This window comes from Nymphaea colorata, chromosome 4 (assembly GCF_008831285.2).
Source record: "Nymphaea colorata isolate Beijing-Zhang1983 chromosome 4, ASM883128v2, whole genome shotgun sequence".
Lineage (NCBI taxonomy): Eukaryota > Viridiplantae > Streptophyta > Magnoliopsida > Nymphaeales > Nymphaeaceae > Nymphaea > Nymphaea colorata.
Genome location: NC_045141.1, coordinates 24,583,049 through 24,600,759, shown reverse-complemented (window position 1 = coordinate 24,600,759; position 17,711 = coordinate 24,583,049). Strand labels below are relative to the sequence as shown.

Below are 17,711 nucleotides of genomic sequence, written 5' to 3'. Positions count from 1 at the left end.
AAGAAATAAATCAACTAAATGTCTCCTGAAGCAGTAAAATGATGCCCAAGAATATAAATCATGGACCTAAATGGTTCCATTCAATTCAAGTCTGATTTGTTAAGTAATTACTTGATAAAATCTGAACCATTTACATCCCTAAAACATGCTCAAACGCCCGACACTTGAGCGTTTAGTAAATTGACTAAATTATGAACCAAGTATTATTGGGTGTTGCTTTAAATTGACTATTGTATTAAATATGGTGAGATGACTGAACGCCTCATGAACAATAGACTTAGACACTATAACAAAGCCAAACGGTCACCCTCTTATAAGCACAAGCTTCTTATATGTTCGACCCCGGTGCACGATCGGTAGCCAGACTGATCAAAACAAAACGCAAAGGGCATCTTTGGGGCGGAACACAATTATTTAATTAACAATCCTTAATTTGTTCAGATTATTGCTGCATATGCAATAGATCTTCCTGTACATGATTGATCCATAGATCAATCACGAACTTAATCACATGCGAGACGAACAATTCACAAATGGTATAGGAACAAATTGCACTGGACCGGGTCGGCCCGAGCTCTTGGCTGTTTAGTTGTCGGCTAAAGCTTGCAGCAAGGCACTATGCCCTGGTTACCAATTCCACAAAAGAGTTCAAGGCTGTGCTGGACGACCCAGCCCGAGCCCAGGCTCGCCGAGCTGCATCCCTCAGCTTCGCCGACCTATTTCGGATCTCTATAGCCTCGGCTGTGTCCGCCATCAGCCGCCTGGCGGCGCTCGCGATCCTTTCGGCCGCCACGACCTCCTCCGCTGCCCCTGCCCCTGCCCCAGTCCACTGCCTGACCACCACCCCTACCTTCAGCACCTCGGTCACCAGCTGCGCGTTGGCCGGCTGGTCCGAGTGCAGCGGCCAAGTGGCTAGGGGCACGCCCAAGCTCAGGCTCTCCATGCATGAGTTCCAGCCGCAGTGGCTCAGGAACCCACCCACCGCGCCGTGGCTCAATATCTCCAACTGTGGGGCCCACCCCCTGACCACCAGACCGGACCCGGCGACCCGCTTCTGGAACCCCTCGGGCAAACGGATTTCTGGATCGGGCGTTTTCATGAAGATATCGCCCCGGTCCGCGCAGTGAAGAACCCACAGGAACCTCTGACCGCTGCGCTCCAGCCCAAGGGCCAGCTGGTGGATCTGAGCCAATGACAAGCTCGAGATCGACCCGAACGACACATACAGAACCGATCTTTCGGGTTGCTTATCCAGCCAATTTAACAGATCCGGTTTCGGACCCGAACTCTTCTCCAATTGGATCGGGAAGATGGGTCCTATGCCCCATATTCTTCGGTTCCTATACTGCGGCATCTTCGACAGCCTCCCGACGAACTCTCCTTCCGTCTCATCGAGCGTGTTGAAGATTTCTCCTTTGGTCAGTGGGACGCCATGGTGGCGCCGGCGGACGAACTCGAGGAACTCTTTGGTGAAGCAGCCCTCCGGCGAAACCAGATCCAGGTCCGGTCTGACACGCTTTGGATCCTTCTGCTGGTTGAGTTGGAAAGAAAGGGAGGAGAAGGCGCTGACGCACCTAAAGGCGAAGGCCTCAACGTTGGGGTACTTGGACCCGAGTTCCGCGGCGAAGGACATGAGCGGGTCGTGCACGACGGCGACGCGCCTGGACGAAGCCGAGAGTTTGGCCAGCAATTGGTCCAGCGGGTCCCGGACACGATCCGAGACATCGAACATGGGCTGGAGGTGCGCAGGGAACTTGACGGCGGACTCGGGGTCCGGGTCGGGTATCGGGCAGGCAGGGAGGGGGAGGTCGTGGAAGGAGATGGCGGGGAAGGAAGCCAAGTCCCAGCCCTGCAGCCGAAGCTTGGCCTGCCGGTTATGGGCGGAGGAGCCGAGGAAGACGACGGGAAGGCGGCGGAGGGCGAGGAGCCGGGAGAAATGGAGGAGAGGAGTCAGGTGGCCCTGCGCAGGGAAGGGAAGCATCAGCACCACCACTGGTGCATTATTGACGCGGCACATGCTTGTGTTTGTGTCTGTTTATAACTTCAGAGCAGGCGGCGAGGCGCTCCACTCGGTGCTGGTTGCTGACCATTATATAAGGCAAGAAAAGGTTATCGGCTCCGCCTTGGCCTGGGACTGGCTGAGTAAAAGCAAGCCTAAGTGCAACATGTCGACGATGGATGGATGAGTTACTCCCTTTTTTGACAGCGGCAATAAGTAGACGCCGATTGACACAGATGTTGCCGTTGTTTGTAGGACAAAGCACAGCCACAGTTTTAATAATTATGTCATCACTAGCTTTTCCACAGAAAACCTTTTTCTGCCGACCTGCAACCATGCATAGGGAGCGAAGGCCACCTCTCAGGCACTCGTGCCCTTAAGCTTTGCTCCGTCATGAATTCATCTTCTAGCATAATTTCTTCAAACCAAAACTAAAATCAAGGGCACCGTTTTTTTTTTTCAATTTAAAAAAAAATTATTTCTTTTTCACATCCGGGTATCCCTTCTTCTAGCATTTGGAGGAGGAAATTGTGTCGTTTCTTACTAATTAATACACCATGATACCTGTACTCATATTATTCGATTTGGTTGAATGGCGATGCAAGTTACGGCTGTTAAATGCAAAAACGGTGCGAATTTAAGAGAGTGATGCTAGAGCCGGGGTTACACCCATATATACACACTTTTAATGAGTCGTGGCAACAATGTCACAGTGGTACATGGGAAGGGCCCACATACTCGTACTGGTATGGCGGTACGGCAGTAAGTTTAGGAATGGTGCTTCCTTCCTTTTCTTTTTTTTTTCTCATACATAATATCTATTTTCACTTGATTGACCTACCTTCATACAACATATCTACACAACATATGTACGACAAAAATGACATCAGTTTTGTACATTTGTGTCACTTTTTGCTGATTTGATGTATATAATTATTTAAAAATATATAACTATCACCCATTGATAAAAATGCGGTACCCCTACCCTACCCATACGTATGTGATATAATAGCTGGGCAAATGTTGCCTACTATTCTGTAAATGTCAAGATTTAGCTGGTACTTACCCATCTCAAGGGAGTAATAATATAAAATAGTACATGAGATGACATAACATCCATTTGAATGATGAGGTCAGAGGGAAGGCATGCAGTAGCTGGGCATGGAGGGTGGTGGGAAGGTGCGTGCAACTTGTACAAATACAACAATAGTTGGTTGAAGGGGTCCCTCAAAGTAAGAGCATGAGGGCGCAGGAGCTGTGAGGCTTTGACATTAGGAATAGTATGCAAGCATTTCATAAATAAATCTCTGACAGATTCAAGAAACACTCAGCATCTTATTTCCAATGCAAACGGCGCCTGAAAGGACTGACGTAACCATGGAAGCAAGCTGCCTATCTCACCACGACCAGCGATATTAAAGATGTCGGCTGTAATTAGGTGGCGTGAAAATACATAAGCCCTTCATTAAGGAGCCGGTCCTATTCTCTGCTGCATTCCCTCAATTAGTACTAAAGAGTGGAGTGAAGTAACGAGTAAGTAGGGCATGCAGCAGGGTGGCGAGTCGAGGTGGGCTGCTGCTTGTCCCTATGCGCCCTTTGACGCTGCCGACTTTGGCCAGTCACGTCGTTTTTTGCGTCAAGCGGCAACCTTATGTCCTTAGCTTTCTTAAGAAAAGGTCGCCGACTTTATTTATTCTTCTTCTTCTTCCTTTTCCTTTTTCTCGGTAGTTGGATTACAGATATTCTCTCTCTCTTTCTCTCTCTCTCGAAAGGATGACATTCGCTCCACGTAACCCCCCGTTGGCAAATACCAACGTACTTTTTTTCACTTTTCTAAGAACTAAACTTTCCCATTGGTCCCTTGTTTGATCGTAATGGCTTGAATTTGTGCCAAGCGTCTGGTTGCCCACAATTTGTAGTTTTCCCCGTCTTCTCAGTGGCCTCCGGCAGCACCTTATCGCATGGACAGGAGTCGTACGCATCTGGAATCGAAGATCACAGGAAAGATTTCTTTCTGATCATCAGTTCCGCAGCAGTACTCAACGAACAAGCTCGTATTGCATATCGATCACGATGAACGACTAGAAAAAAGAGCCTCTGTGATGTGAGATTGCACGCTTGGACATTGACTGAGAATCTCGCGCGTGGTCGCCTGCATGCATGATATGATGTCTCAGACTTGGATATAGAGAATCTTAGGCTTCTCTTTAAAGTAGCTAGTGGAAGCTTCTATTTTTAACTATTTCGTGACTTTTGTACATGGGCAATTGGCACAACCATCTCCTCCTTATGATGGTCGACATACTTATATGCGAAATATTTACTCTCTCTTTTTTTTTCTGTTTTAACTTCAAGCATAGTTTCTATTTTATTGGAATCGGGCACTTACTTACCGGAATATTTTCACTTCATTCTGTCAATTTTATTTGTTTCTTCCTGGTCTATGGAGTAAAGGTACTTGCGATTTGAAGGGGTATTATTCTGGGTTTTACGCTCTCAGGCTAAACACTAAAGGCCTGTTTGGTTACTCGCTGAAAAATGGGTTTTGAACACTGAAACCTCGTTTTGTGGGTGTTTGGGTGCCTACGAAACTTGAAAACCTGTTTTCATTCAGGTTTCTTATAACCTGGTGGGGTTCTTTTTTCACCCAAGACATTGTTTTGAGGTGGAAAAAAAAAAAAAAGCAATCGACAGGCACTCGTCGTCGTCGTTTTCATCTTTTCTCCATCTTCTCTCTCTGTACCCTCTCATTAATCCAGTAGTTCTTTCCTTCTCTTTTCATTCTTCTTCTTAATTGTACTTTTTGGTGCGTTGGGGAGTCATCTTTATCTTTTCTTTGTGATATCGAAGGGGAAAGAAAAGAGCAGACGAAGAATCAAAAGAACGGGGAGGAGAATGGTGGGCCTACCAGCGACACCATTGCTGAAAGACGAGCTGGACATCGTGATTTCGACGATTAGGAACCTCGATTTCTTGGGGATATAAAGGCCCTCTTCCATCCTTGCCACATCAACATCATCCAGGACCGTGGGTCACCAAAGGCTTCGAATGTCCAAAAATGTTAAAAAGGAAAAAGATCATAAAATGATATGAAATGATAAGTTTACGACCTTTCTTTTTTCTGTAGAAGAGTTTTTAACTATACTTGAAATGTTTATTGTTGTTAATAGATTACATGCAAAAAACTTTCAAAAATATGTGGAATATCATACTTGTCGGTATTTTGAATGCGTTCTGCTACTTAATTTCACCCAGTAAAAGCGTCTGGTTCCTTTTCGTGTCAATGATACCATGATCTTTTCTAAATATCAGTGAATATTTGTGTGACATCGGTGCTTGAAAGAATACTTGTTCTTAAATTATCTGGTCAGCAATAATCTTACACGTATGTGTCTTTGTGTATCTGTGTGGGAGGTACATGAGAATCTGCAGTAAATTAATGGTGGAGAAAGAGAACCAAATTGGTTACTTTATATTCATTTGTCCCCTGCAGCTAAAGTTAATCACTATTACCAATTTTTTTCACGCTGCTGAACATGCATGCTTGTTTCAGTCTGTCTTGATCTGCTATGGCTAAAGTAAAGATAATGTAGCTTCCACTCCCTTTCCTCGGAAATAATGGGAGTCCAGATCTCCCAACGAACCTCTTCATGTGCAGAATATTGGTAGGTTGTACAACCTACTAAATGTTTTGATTCATCAATTACATATCATTAACTTTGCAGTTTGAATTCACTTACTGTAAATCAACTACCATTCAACTTGACTTATTTTTCAAAGGCACCTCAAAACCCCATCTTTTGGCGTCCAAACAAAAACCAGGTCTTCATTTTTGAAAACCTGGTTTTGTCACGTTACTCAAGACACTAAAAGTAGGTTTTCAAAACTCATTAAGAGAATTGTTTTCACAAAACCAGGTTTTAAACCCTTTTTTTTTTTTGAGGGAATTCATACAGAGGCTGCCTAAGTTTTTCCATCTTGGTGCGGTTTCCAACAACAATCACAACATAAAAGATTAATTTGAAATGTTCAAGGAAAAGCAAAAATGAGTTCATCTATAGAGACTACGAAGAGATCAATTTGTTAATTGCCAATAAATCATGCATCACCAGATGAGTGTTGGTTGTAGCCAACTAAGCTGCCGTTGGCCCCTTATGGACCTCTTGGCACGCTGTGGGTTCCATCTAGCAGTACTTTCATTGACATGGTAAAGTTAAAGCGATCGGAAATCTTTATTTTCAATATCATCATCATAAACGTAACTTTTTTTCTCATACTATGCAACCCCCTCCCCACAAAAAAAAAAAAAAGCTAAAAAAGTGAAAGAAATGTGACATTTTAAAATTGCTGCCTAAGCACTCCAAGGGTGAAGCGAGTCATCGATGGATCGTTAGTTTGATTCCTATAGGTGCTCTTCTCATTGTACAGGTCATGTATGTGCAAATCTTTTTGAAAAACTTTGCACAGATCTGTGGTGAATCAAAGACAAACTAAGTGTCGTGCTTAATAGATACGTATACGAGTCTAGGTTTTTAAAAGGAATTGGTTTTTGAAAGCTAAAAGGGGACCCACAGCATGTCGGCTAGGAAATAGATCAAAATGTCCATTTCATTATAAAGTCATGACATGCAACCTACATCTACATACGATGCATGCATTTTTAAAAAATGATTGAAACTTTTGATTGATAATAGATTTGGAAACTGAACTGAACTGAATTTTTTTTTTTTTTTTGAGAGCATGTTTAGAAATTGGATTTGAAGATAGATTGAAAAGATATCTTGAATAAATTTGAATGTGTGCCTCGGAATATGCCAAGGCATTCGACCATCTTGGCGGCGCACTGCAAACTGAAACAAGGAGGTTTATTAAATATTATGTCAAACACGTTTTGGTTTGTACAAGGGGTGCATAGGTGTCTGACGTCATTCATATAATATGGAGGCGCATAAGCCAGCTTGTTCAAGTTCAGCAGCTTTGTCGCCGCCAGAACGGCCAGGCAGAGTTCCGTCCGCCACTGGACCCGCATGCAACCATGGCCCCGCATCTCCAGCTGCCTGTAGGTCCGTCCTCAGTCTCGTCTTGGACACACTTCACTGAAGCTGGAATACAGAAAGAGGGACGTCGGCAGAAACCAGAGTGGCTGTCCCGGCCACTAACCCAAAACGTACTAAAAGACGAAGCTAGGTGGCGGCCGGCATCTGCTACACGTTCCCCACACTCGTTCCTTCAGGCTTCAATCGACCTCATGCATCCTTTTCGTCGACACAACGTTTGTCCGGTATTGCCGGATAGATGTGCTTCTTCTTTCCCGAATCTTGAAGTTCCACTGCCTTTAACTGCAAAAGGCCGCTTCTTTGTGGCCCATCAAAAAAGAGAGGAGGTTGCATTTGAAGTCGGCTTCAGATTTTGGAGATCAAATTTTGGATCTTTGACCGATTATTATGTCGCTCAAGATTCGAGGATTCACAGCATGACCCGTCTCTGCTAAGTAGAATGAAAAGAACCTGAAGATCTACGTCCCTCTCTGCTTCGCCAAACACTTGCTTTCTATCAACGTTCTTATCTTCATAACTTTCACATAATCAAATTGGGTGGTGTTGTTCTCCCCTTGTAATGCTGCTTATCATTTTTCCAAGCAACAGGATCAAGAGTGCTGCTTGGAGTAGATTCACAAAGCCCATTTCTTGCCGGGGTGAAGAGCTTGGCCCACCTGTCCTGACTAGGGTATTGTACTCGAGACATTCAAGTTAGATGAAGTCAAGAATTCAGTTCTTGAGATGCCTCTTTTGGCATAATCTGCTGAGAATCAGTGTAGCCTCAGATTGCTAATATGTTTCTAGTTGGAAGCTTTTCTCTTTTTAATTTTTTTTTTTTTTCATTTCAAGTGTCTTGGTTTTGACTAGCCATTTGGAAGCCGGTCCCAAAAGTCTCGTACTGGGTTCTAGGACAAGTCTTTTTAGCCACCATAGTCCATATTTGGTGAACTAAACACTCTCCTATGATGAAATTTGAAGCCAGCCGGGCCGACCATAAGAGGATGGGCTTTCTGTTAAGAAGAAAAAAGATACCACTGAAATCTATCAAGCGGGGATAGCTCAGTTGGGAGAGCGTCAGACTGAAGATCTGAAGGTCGCGTGTTCGATCCACGCTCACCGCATCTCGGTTTTCCTTTTTCACCCGTCTCTTGTCAGCCAGGAATCGCTTGGGCCCGTGGCAGGCCTCTATCATTTTATTTTACATGTTGCTCTAATCAAAGTGAGCTGGCGGGAGCCAAGTTGTTTAGGCATAATCATTGTCATTTTTACGCTCTGAGAAGCTGCTCGCGTCTGGTTCCCAAAAGCATTTGACAAAGTCGAAATGAGATTTCGCCGACCAGACTGAAGACGAGCTGCATGATTAAAGCTGGCTGCATGTCATTGTTTTTGCTTTTCACTTCACTTGAATCAGGCTGAGATTCTTTTAAATAATTCGACATCGTTTAGATTACTATATATACATGCTTTGAATGAATAATGACTTTAGCTATTTAGAGTCATTTAATCAGAATTGTATCTTTGAAGCAAATGACTGGTTTAAAGGAAAACAATAAAAAAATGCATTAATACTAAATAACGAAAATGTCTATCAATTTTTTTCTTGTTTTTCTTGTAATTATCCATCATATTAGATTAGACAGTCTTGATTAGATGACCAAGTCACCATCTAATTTTCCTATATATATATATATATAAGATATTTTTAAAACTTTGAACTATGTCAATCTGACTGCTGCAAAGGAAATGAAAATCAACATACAAATATTATAGTCCATCCAAGAATTCTACTTAAGAAGTTCAACATATGAATTGAATCCTTCGAGGAGGCTATACGTAAAGCTATTTTTACAAAGTAATATACGTGGGGGAATACAAGCTAATTAAATTCAACTTGCCCGGCACCGCTTCTCTGTTTCATCTTCTATGCCATCAAACTGACAACTTGGCATACGACAAACGTATCTTTTGAAGTCAAGTTCGTTAAATGCTCCGCAAGTCTCCTTGTCACTGAAAAATGTCGCAGAAACAACCGCCCACAATAACAGTCAAAACAACAACGGTAATTTCTTCTCGCCCATTGCATATGAGATTATGTTCCTTTTGAGAGGGCCAAAATGTTGAGCGCTCTGGAATGCAATGGCTCGAAGAATATTCAATGGTGCAGCATCAATTGAGAAAGCCTTCTGAAATCCATCCATGATCGCCATCATTGTGAGATTTGCAAGCTTCCTCTCTTTTTCATATTTCTTCAATAAGGAGACCTGCGCTTCACCGGAGATTTAGATTATTTTTTTGACACAGAATGATATGAGAGAGATACCCACGGAATCAAAGAAACTATCATGCAAGGAAACTATGTAAAAGTAAACAGATTTTTCTTGTTTAGCAAATACAGAAGTTGGAAAGAAACTATCACTCCAATCTTGACTTGAGGCTCCTTTGATGTAAGTAATACCATTCTCCCCCTTGGAAAGCCGCCAACAGGGAAAAAAAATGCAACAAAAAACAGTAAGCTGACCGGCAAAGAGTCCATACCGCTCCAATGTCACTGCCTACCAAGATGCCTTCGGCAAGAACCTTTGCCAATGCATGTGCATCACCAAATCCTAGGTTAACCCCTTGACCAGCCAAAGGATGAATAGTATGAGCAGCATCACCAACCAGTGCTATTCTGTTTGACACATAATCACGTGCATGCATCAAAGATAAAGGAAATGAAAACCTCTCAGTGACCAACTTGTGAACTTCAGGTGGAATTTCAAAATCAGACTGTGTTGTTCCCATCCCTCCAAAAAAACTGTCCAAGCTAATTTTGCGAGCAGTAGATCCTGGATGTGGTCCATATCCATGAATCAATGCGCTATTTACAGCGTTTACAAAATCAACTTCACTCATGGACTTATGAGTTGATGCTTCATATGAAGTCATTGACCAAACAATGTTGCTGAATCTGTCACCTATTGGTAAAAGTGCCAGCGGGCCAGAAGGTAGAAACCTTTGCCAAGCACAGTCATTCTCGTAAGCATGTTCCACAGTACATATTACTGCATCCTGAGAATAGTTCCATCCAGTCGTTTTAAAACCAGCTACCTCCCTAACTCGTGACTTGGAACCATCAGCCCCAACCTAGAAAATTATCAAGAGAATCTTAGAGAGCTAAAACTGACATATGCAGCCATGAAACTTCCTAGAAAAAAGGCACATGAAACTAATAATGAACCAAGTTATTAACCATTAATATTTATATAAATAACATATTCAGATTAAAGTGAGGAAAATGTAGAGATGGAGATTGAGTATTACCACCAGCTTCGTGTAAAGGCTAGTACCATCACTTAAATCCAATTTTACCAAGTGACCCTGTTGCTCAAACTGCTGCACATTTCTCTTCCTGCTTGCTTCATATGACATATTATTCTGATCGGGATGGGAAGACTTTGCACCCTCCAAGGATGGTTGACAAGAAGGTAGCACCATGGAGGTCAATTTGGCAGGGTAAATTGCCTTTTGGAGACCTGCATTCTGGTGAGATTCAATATCATAAGGGATAAATAAAAAAATTAAACAAGTGAAAGAAAATTACATGTAATGATGGAATCTTAAAACAATCTGCAAATACTCAAGTCTCAACACAATTTTGAACATCATATGATGAAATAAAGTAGACAGATTAAGCTGTATTTATAGGGAAAAGTCTTGCCAATCCACATTTAACAGAAAATATATATATATATGAAATCTTGGCCATCACAAAGCATCTTCAGCAATAGTTACTAAAAAAATCAACTTGATGCGTACAATGACAGAATACAGAGCAGAGACTTGGGAAACATCTCTACACAAGCTAACACACAAAAAGCAGGAAAAACAAAAGCTGCCAGTAAATGCCACTACAACAAGTACCTGTAGGCAAGATAAAAGGGAGCCAAGGATCACCTTATTTTCAACTACACAACTGCAAAATTTTGCCCAGAGACAAAATAAGCTTTTCAAAAAAAAAAAAAAGTAGGAAAGAGAATGATAGTTGCCTATTGGACGAAATGAAAATCAAAACCTCCTTACCCTAATATCTCACTGTCCACATCCCTTGCACTGTACCTGGTGTACCCCAATCCAGTATAATCCCACACCTGAAAAGAGGATCCAAGAATGGTAAGTAAAAGTCCTCTCAAATTTCTGCACAGGAAAAATTGTTAAAAGACAGTTCACCCGGTAGAGAGAAGTGAAGAAGCCTGATGTACAGAATATGTTAACCAATTGGTGGCAACCAGATTTGAAGAAGTATCAGGTTGGCTCGGTGATCCGACCAAGCCAAACAGCAACTGACTTGATAGGCATGTTCCTAGTCTGCTTCATTACTTTTTCTTTAGTTATGGGTATTTCCTTTTCTCTAGCAAAATTAAATCTGAAACTTTAAATTTTTAGGCCCTCTCTGTGTGCATGTTTCTCAGTGTCAGTGAGTGTGACAGAGAAAGAGAAAAAGTCTACAACCAAGAGCAGATGAGTCATACGTGTTGACGTGTTTTAATGTACGGGTCTGGGTCTGGACCCCGTCCAGTGTGTGCTCCTGTTTAGGCCTGTTGAGGCTCTACTTATATCTTGGTAACCCTAATTTTTGGGTAAGAATGAAAATCTATGAGAGAGTGTGTCTGGTAGCTAGTGGGCACCAGTCTTCCTTACCTGTGGTTTTTTTCCTCTAGTTGAAGGGTTTTCCACGTTACATCCGAGTTCGTTTCTCGTTCCCTCGTTTTTACTGTTTCTACAATACGCCATTTGGTTTAAGAGCAACTAACAACTGCCCTGAGCTTGTTTTAGCCTTAACAATTACTTTTACTTAAAACAAAACAATTAAACAAAGAACCTTTTGCCTCTAAAACAATGAAGATAATTGATGAAAACATTTAGATATCTAGTGAATATAACTAATATTGATCAAATCTTTCTGTTTTTGTGCCCAAGTTTATATTATATATCTGGTACAATCATGAAAGCAGGATATCTTATTTACTCATTATTTGCCTTCTCAAGTCTCCCGCCTCATATTATAGAAAAAAAAATCTTTCTCTTCTTTATCCTTTTATTTTCTTGCTCCATGTGGTACTGCAGTTCAATCTTAGCATGCGACTACTAGTTATGCAGTCAAGAAGATATGCATCGCTTAGCATATTGCTTTCTATATACTTTTCAAACATTGCAAATGACCAGAGTGGCATGGGCAAATGCTCTCTTCCTACTAGGATGACGTCAGTATCACAAGCCACAAACATTTTCCCTCATTAAACATCTTGACAATGTTCATCTTCACCAAAATATCCGATTAAGTTACTGCACATCATATCCATCACCCACATCACAAGCACATCAATTTTCATTTTTTATCAACCACTATGTGAAAAAAAGCGCAAGCAGAACCCAGAAAGCAGGTTCATTTGCTCCTTAATACTTCAAAAGAGTGGTCTTCACTGTTTGCTTTTTTCTCTTTTTCTTCATATATTACTCCACGATAAGCAAAAGGAGTAAACCTGGTAGGACTAAGCAACAACTATATATCCAGCAGCAAAATTATACCAACAAGATCTTAGGTCAATAAGCACTCAAATAATAGGATACCAACTGTTCCACAATTACTAGTCTGTAAAACATAGCTGTCTGAATTCTGAAAAAGAAGCAACCAACTTAGGTGAAGGCACACTAAGATGATGTAATTATTGGAAAGTTTACCTGCATTTTGCTGAAAAAAGCATGCCTATGGTGCTGAATAAAATCCCAAGCACAAATATCTGTAACAAAGGAACCAACAAAAAAAAATGCATAACAGCATTATCACACATTCACTTAGAACACATTTGCATAATAAGAAGAGATATTCAGTGTTTGTTGCTGAAACATCCAAATAAAAATTAAATGAGACAGCCAGTTACAATTTTTGGTAGACAATCATGCCAGTAAACTTAAATATTTCACATGAAAATATTACATCTAAGTCACATGGATACGGCAAAATGGTGCCGTTTCTGTTTTGACACTCCGACAACTGGATGCTGTTAGCCTGTTACTGCAACACACTTAGACACATTTTTATAACATGGATATTAATTTTTGCATTTTTCACATTAATTTTGAAGTTTTGAATATTATCTTTGCATATAAATACTCCAAAACATATTTTTTTTCCCTGTTTTGCATTTTCCTCGCCCATTTTGTATTAATTTTGTATATTTTTTTGTGGACTTATGCACACACACATATGTTATTGTTAGCCTCTGCTAACCAGTACCAACATTCACCAGCCCAGCCCTTGAGAAACTCACGCCAACCAGTCCCTAATCCCAGAATAGGGATTCCCTCCCAGAGGAAACACCAATAATTTCTGCGATAACCCTCCTTCTGGTCGTTCCCCCTATTTATAGATGTTATCGGGTCAGTCCAGTGGACCTGACCCTTGATCCCATACCCAATATCTAACAGTTATATATATGTATGTATGCCTTGTATCACCATATCATTATGCACACACATATATATACGTATATATACCTTATCGTATCCCCGTATCCACAATTTTTAAAATTGCCGTGTCCATACCACCCCTGCCCAGGTACCCATACCCATACCAGTATCTGTGTGACTTAGGGTACAAGCACAAAAATTCTACTTCTCTTTCTTGAAGAATCATACTCATACATCATGAGCATATCTGAAAACTTGAGCAAGACTCATCAGTAATATGTCACCAACAAAAGTGAAAGAAAAGTTGGTTACCTTTAAAAAAAGAGATTGTTGCAGGAGTCAATGTGCTAACTCTTGGATCAGGAAGATCATTGTTTATGGTGGGTGGCCTCAACAGGAAAGGATTGCCATCAACTATCGCAACTCTCAAAGATCTTGTCAAGGGCATACTAGCTGCACGTCATGGCAGAATAAGAGAAAATATGATTAGGAAAAGGTTAAAGTAAAATAAAATAGCTAGATATGACATGATATGGGCACAAAATCATGCTCATGTATGCATGATCAGATACCTTAGCCCTCAATGCTAGAGACCAATAAATGTGAACAGGAAAAGTTTTTTTTTTCCCTTCATGAAGCTATGATGGCACCATTAACTTCAAAGGACTCTTAAACAAATATTTACAAGTGATCTCAATCATGAGCCTATAGCAATAATTTTTTTTGTTGCTATGTGAGAAATTTTTTAGAGATATTTTAAGATTATCTAGGAAATGAATCCTGGAGCTCAGTACAATAGATGGACACTTATCTCTTTCCTGCCCGTTCCTGTTCCATCCTACCTATCCAGACCATTTGTTCACAGAAGCAGTTAAAAGGTTCTTAAAATGTAAAAATCGATCACCAGAAACCTTGCTGTAAATAGAGTCAATAGACTAAGCCACCGAAAACTTTTATCACCTTGAGTTTTAGCACATGAGAAGGCCAGTTTAGGAAGGAACACTAGAATTATGTTGTGATAAATGAAACAGGAGCAAGAGCAAGATACACAGACTATATGATATATCGGATCTGCTATCCCCAGTATATAAAGATGCAGCATACATGGGGATAATATACAAATTCAGAAAAATAAGAACAGATTCAGTTCTTCTCTTCAGCAATAAGTAGGATATGCCTAGCATGCAAAGATATACTGAAATCCCATGGAAATAAGACAGAGCTTCACTCCTTAAAACTGCATCATTATGCCTATTAGAATTGTCTGAATTCAAATCCAGTGGTGCTCTATTTCAAACAATAAAATAGGAATAATTCAACCATCAACCACATTTCAATAAGAAAATAAATGAAGATACAGTTAAGTTCAGCTTTTCATTCTAGAAATCAAATCATGCACACATTTGCTAAAAGAAAATGATAAGGCAAATATATCGCTGCCTGAGGAGAGCTTGCATAGGCAAAAAAAAAATGCATAAAAAGGACTAAAGAGAAAACAGATTCACACATCAAATATCATAAGACAGGAGTAGTACATACAAAGTGCACAAGCTAGAGCTAAGCCAACCATGCCACCTCCAACAATAGCGACATCAAAACAGTCAACGTGATCCATATGACTTGGTCTTGGTTCTCCCTGCAGAACATGTCAGTCCATAAAGGTCACTTTTTAAAGATCAAGGAAAAGGAATTGTGATAGAAAACTGATGGTTAAAGATGAACGAGTATCATGGCATAAAGAAAAAGCAACCCTGTTTCTGTGTTTTCACTTCCCCTTTCCAAGTAGTCCATGCTATGTATAGGCCGTTGGCCCAAGAGTATCTGTTCTTTTTTGTACTTATACTAGCTTTTCATGTATGTTTTTAGGGTAACTGCACAAATTATGTCATTGTCAGCGATGAGATAAACGTGGACTAGGAAAGTTATAACATGAGTGTTGATATGAAATTGGCCTATAAAAGAAATAAACAAATACATTATGGAACTTTTTTTCAAGTAACCGCTAGGGTCAAATTTTTATACTGCATAGGTAACGTCCACCCAATGAAGTCCAAGCATTTCATGGTTCAAAATTATGAACTGGACATATTAACCAAGGATTTTCAGGCTTAAAATTTCAAATCCATCGACTGCCCTCTGCCTTCATGCCATCTCTTATATAGGGGACACTATTACAAAGCAAACGGAGATCAAGGATCTTGTCGTTCCAGGATGCTGAACTGAATAGTTCTAAGTTTCACTCCGAGGACTTCCAGGCTCAAATGCCTCAATTTCAAATCCGTATCACGATTTTCTAAGAACAGTTATAAAGTTTGCCCTTTCACCGAGAAAATTTAGGGTCAGATGAGATATTCGATTGTGCAGGTAAATACCGTAGGCACCATGACTCACATTTCTGGAGAAGTGACTCATCCAAAAAATCCTAACTGTAAATTTTTGCAAGTCAACTGTAATTTTCTGGTTACTCCACTCAAGCTGCACAGGTATTTGCAAGCTATTCACAAACTACATTAATCAGATTGAAGGTCAAACAGAAGTTCTAAGAAATCGAGAGCGCTAAAGGATCAAAGTTGACCAAATAGAACAACAAAAGGACCAGGCAGAAGTGACGAGTAGTTACATGATCATCCCGCGTTTGAGGGCCCAAACTCGGTTCAACCGTAGCACCATCGGACGCGAACGCCCTTCTTGGGACGTCCCTACCACGAAATGCCGCTACCAATCTTCTCGAAACAAGCCTATTCCAAAGAACCGATAATAAAGCATGAACACATCAAGGAATCAACCAAAATCACCACCACAATCGGGAGCGCAAGCAGGCAACCAACCAGATAAAAAAATATAGAACGTAGTTCAGCGAACCCATCGACAAAACGAGGCGTGATCTCGCAAATCGCAGGCTCTTCTTCAAATGACCGGCCGTTCACCAAATACTAAGTTGATACAAACCATTTGACGAGAATAATGTAATTATGATGAGTATCAAGTTCTGCGTACCTGCACATCATCTTCCCGGGAGGGAGGGAGGGAAAGAGAGACTTTCTCCGTCTTCTCCGCTTGAAGAGGAGTGAAAATAAATCGGCTTCTATCTATGTATCCGATACGGGGGAGAAATGAAAATCACTCACAGGCATTTTGCAAAGTATTGAGGATTTTTGGCGCAACGGTCGACACATTTAGAATTACAAGCAAGGGAACAATCTAGTTATATTTCTTATTGGCGGTCTTTTTTTCGAGTCAGCGTTCTTTCATCTCCGGCATCCAAATATTGTCCTCCATAAGCGTTTAATCACGTATATATTTGTAACCGTCTACGAAAAATAAAAGTTCAAGAGAGTTTATTTGTACTTAACATTTGAAGTTCAATGGAAGAAACACTTTTACCCCATTTTCTTCAAATAAATACCTTCTTCGAATAGCTATGCAATTCAGTTGGCCCATTTTTATTCCCTTATATGGTGTATTAGCCTGGTAGAGTATGATCGGAATTTGGAAGCCATTGCCCAGAAAATAGTTTGTCGGGGATCCACCTTGTCTGCAACAAGGGATGTTAAGTGGATCAACCATCCACTGATCAAGGACGGGAGGATATACTTCACCAAGCATGCCTTATTTCTTTCTGCACTTACGCAATGTCTTTATGTAAAACTTGTCACAATTGTGACCATGCTGCAATCTTGACATTACTTCAACCGCGAGGCTGCTTACCAGACTGTCAATTAACTGTACCCAGATTTGAATTGGACGACCAACCGATCAGAACAGTCATTTGTGTTTGAGGGCTGTTTGGTTACGGTAACAGTTTGTTCATGAATCTGCGAGCAGATTCATAAAACATTATGTTACAAAGCTCTATGAATATGCTTTAGTCTTTGAAGCAGATTCATGAAACAATAAGAAACTATTCTCATTACCAAACAGCCCCTTAGACAAAGGCAGAGGTACATATGGGCTGGTGTGGGCTCTTGCCCACACCAGTCCTTTAATGTCTTTTATTTATGTATTGACATTTTCAAATATTTGTTCTGTTATATACATAGTGTAAACAAAAATCTGTGAACGAGTGCCCCTCCAAAAAAAAAAAATTCTCGCTCCACTACTGCCCTTAAAGGTCGTTCGATTGTGTTCCATGGACAGGCGGAACGGCTGTCTCGTTTGCATCTCTATCAACCTTGTGGTCATCAGCATAGGTTGCACAGCTAGCCACTGGGCTTGGGCTCAGG

At 41.0% G+C, this 17,711-nt stretch overlaps 2 protein-coding genes and 1 non-coding gene across 4 annotated transcripts; 1 reads left to right on the top strand and 2 right to left on the bottom strand.

Moving 5' to 3' along the window:
* Positions 1 to 411: 411 nt before the first annotated feature.
* LOC116253332 (zeatin O-xylosyltransferase-like) lies at positions 412 to 2,060 on the bottom strand. Its single transcript, XM_031628108.2, has one exon. The coding sequence runs from the start codon at positions 2,015 to 2,017 to the stop codon at positions 617 to 619; it is 1,401 nt and encodes a 466-aa protein (XP_031483968.1). The 5' UTR covers positions 2,018 to 2,060; the 3' UTR covers positions 412 to 616.
* Positions 2,061 to 8,086: 6,026 nt separating this feature from the next.
* Positions 8,087 to 8,159, top strand: TRNAF-GAA (transfer RNA phenylalanine (anticodon GAA)). Its single transcript has one exon. It is a non-coding gene; the product is annotated as a tRNA-Phe (tRNA).
* A 623-nt stretch (positions 8,160 to 8,782) lies between these two features.
* On the bottom strand, positions 8,783 to 16,637 carry LOC116252065 (uncharacterized). 2 transcript variants are annotated; one of them, XM_031626108.2, is made up of 10 exons: positions 16,486 to 16,637; positions 16,109 to 16,226; positions 15,028 to 15,124; positions 13,801 to 13,941; positions 12,760 to 12,818; positions 11,101 to 11,168; positions 10,942 to 10,993; positions 10,342 to 10,560; positions 9,574 to 10,164; positions 8,783 to 9,299 (listed from the first exon to the last, which is right to left on the bottom strand). In XM_031626108.2, exons 1-10 carry the CDS (start codon positions 16,494 to 16,496, stop codon positions 9,084 to 9,086), a joined length of 1,572 nt encoding a protein of 523 aa, XP_031481968.1. In that variant the 5' UTR covers positions 16,497 to 16,637; the 3' UTR covers positions 8,783 to 9,083. The 2 variants fall into 2 exon arrangements, with proteins under 2 accessions (XP_031481968.1, XP_031481967.1); XM_031626107.2 differs by lacking the exon at positions 16,486 to 16,637 and adding an exon at positions 16,317 to 16,473.
* Between the last annotated feature and the right edge of the window lie 1,074 nt (positions 16,638 to 17,711).

What these genes read in the sequence shown, in the direction of transcription:
- LOC116253332 (XM_031628108.2), bottom strand. Translation starts at nt 2,017, where the DNA reads ATGTGCCGCGTCAATAATGCACCAGTGGTGGTGCTGATGCTTCCCTTC.
- LOC116252065 (XM_031626107.2), bottom strand. Translation starts at nt 16,354, where the DNA reads ATGGGTTCGCTGAACTACGTTCTATATTTTTTTATCTG. An exon ending in GCCTTTACACGAAGCTGGTG is followed by an intron (nt 10,165 to 10,341) that starts GTAATACTCAAT and finishes ATAATTTTCTAG; the next exon opens with GTTGGGGCTGATGGTTCCAA. An exon ending in TAGGCAGTGACATTGGAGCG is followed by an intron (nt 9,300 to 9,573) that starts GTATGGACTCTT and finishes GGTGAAGCGCAG; the next exon opens with GTCTCCTTATTGAAGAAATA.